At 51.7% G+C, this 1,716-nt stretch overlaps 1 protein-coding gene across 1 annotated transcript; it reads right to left on the reverse strand.

Annotated features, from left to right (window-relative positions):
• Positions 1–377: 377 nt before the first annotated feature.
• On the reverse strand, positions 378–752 carry LOC118653889 (sperm acrosome membrane-associated protein 4-like). Its single transcript, XM_036304798.1, has one exon. The coding sequence runs from the start codon at positions 750–752 to the stop codon at positions 378–380; it is 375 nt and encodes a 124-aa protein (XP_036160691.1).
• Positions 753–1,716: the final 964 nt, after the last annotated feature.

A 1,716-nucleotide genomic window follows, 5' to 3' on the forward strand; every position in this document is an offset into this window, starting at 1 on the left:
GCTGACAACCAGTGGACAGTATTGGGCTGGTAAACCTGTGAACATTGACTCTCTGAGTAGAGTTGGGAGCAAGGTGTACGTAACAGCCTAAGAGGGAGGTAGTATTGTTCAGGGAAATACTTTGAAAAATAGGATAAACTCCCAGAATTTTGGAATTCGATCAAGAGCTTGTAAAAGTAAAACAGAAACTAATAAGATAAATACAGTTGACAACCAGTGGTTGATGAAGTCAGGACCACAAGGGGTTGTCTAGGGCCCCCGGCCATTTAATGGGGGAAGGGAAGGGGACGGGGGTACAAGGAGCAGGAGGCAGGGGGTACAAGAAGCAAGGGAGCCCAGAGACCAGTCCCACACCTTGTCCTCCATGCTGGTCACAGTCAATAATGCAGCAACAGCATGCCCACCACCAGGCAGGTGGTGGCCCCCAACTTCAGGCTGCCAGAGAAGATGTAGGCCCTGTTACACAGTTCACTTTTGCAGCAGCTGGAGCTGAGCTTGTAGGTGACATCCTTGTAGAGGATATACTCTACACCGTAGCCACACAAACTGGGTGACTTGCAGCCTTTGTTGATGATGGGACCGAGTCCAGGGATTAGCCCGTAGCTCGTGAAGCAATGGTCATCATCGGCACAGGGTACGCTGATGCCGGTACAGGTGGAGGTCTTCATCATATCACAGAACTCGCATACCTTGATACCTGTTGTGACCCGGGGCAGAGCCAATACAAGAAGCAGTAGCCAGCCGAGGGCCATGGTGGCCTGGCAGCGGTGGGCCTCCTAGAACCGCTGAATGATACTCCGCAAGCCCAGAAGACCTTTGGCCCTGGTTCTGGCCTCTCAGGGTCAGCACTTGGAGTGTCCTTGGTTCCCAACCCTCTGTGTCCTTCTCAGGAGCTTCTTCGTGACCACGGCTCTCAAGTCCTAGGGTTTCTGAAGCGTCCCTTGGACAGAAACAAGCCACTGGCTGTTGCCTGATGAGTCTTTGTGGAGCAGAACGGGGTGACCTAACAGACCCCTCAGGGTTCCACTGGCCACTCTGTGAGTGAGGTCATAGGTGGGGGAGGGGTGTCACCTTCTGAGGGGCCGCTGACCTGCCAGGGAGCAAGGACATTGTCATCCCACTGAGTTCTTCTGTTCTACTGGGTGTTGCACCTGCTGAGTGCCCATGGCAAGCCCATTTTTCAGATAAGCAAACCATGGCTCAGCAGGATAATGTGACATGTTCAGGGCCCCTAGAGCCAGGATTAGAGCCCAGGTTTATTTAATTCCTTCAAGTGCATTCATTGAGCACCTGCTGTGAGCAAGATCAGTGCTGGATGCTTTATGGTAAATAGTAACCACTGTGATGTCAGGACTGGGAAGGGCAGGACTCACCACAGCTTGCAGGCTTTTAGCATTGGGCACAGTGGGGCACTGCACAGGGGGCTCCACCCATGGTCTCTCATTCAATTCTTTCTATATATTAGCTCCTTCTCTCAGATGAGCAAACAGGCACATGGAGCAGGCACAGCCAGGGCCTGGCACACAGCACATGCTTAACAAATGAGGGTCATTATAGGAAGCAGCTGAGTCTCAAAACAGTCCCCGGGGTGTCAGAAAATGAACTCTGTCTCTTTCCAAAGGGGAAAACTGAGGCATCCCTCAGTGGGAACAGGCAGAGTCCAGGATTAAACTCAAGTCTGAATCCAGATGATAATTTAAGTATCATAACGTGTTG

The sequence above is a fragment of the Myotis myotis genome, unplaced genomic scaffold (assembly GCF_014108235.1).
Source record: "Myotis myotis isolate mMyoMyo1 unplaced genomic scaffold, mMyoMyo1.p scaffold_m19_p_4, whole genome shotgun sequence".
NCBI classification, from domain to species: Eukaryota; Metazoa; Chordata; class Mammalia; order Chiroptera; family Vespertilionidae; genus Myotis; species Myotis myotis.

What these genes read in the sequence shown, in the direction of transcription:
- LOC118653889 (XM_036304798.1), bottom strand. Translation starts at nt 752, where the DNA reads ATGGCCCTCGGCTGGCTACTGCTTCTTGTATTGGCTCTGCCCCGGGTC.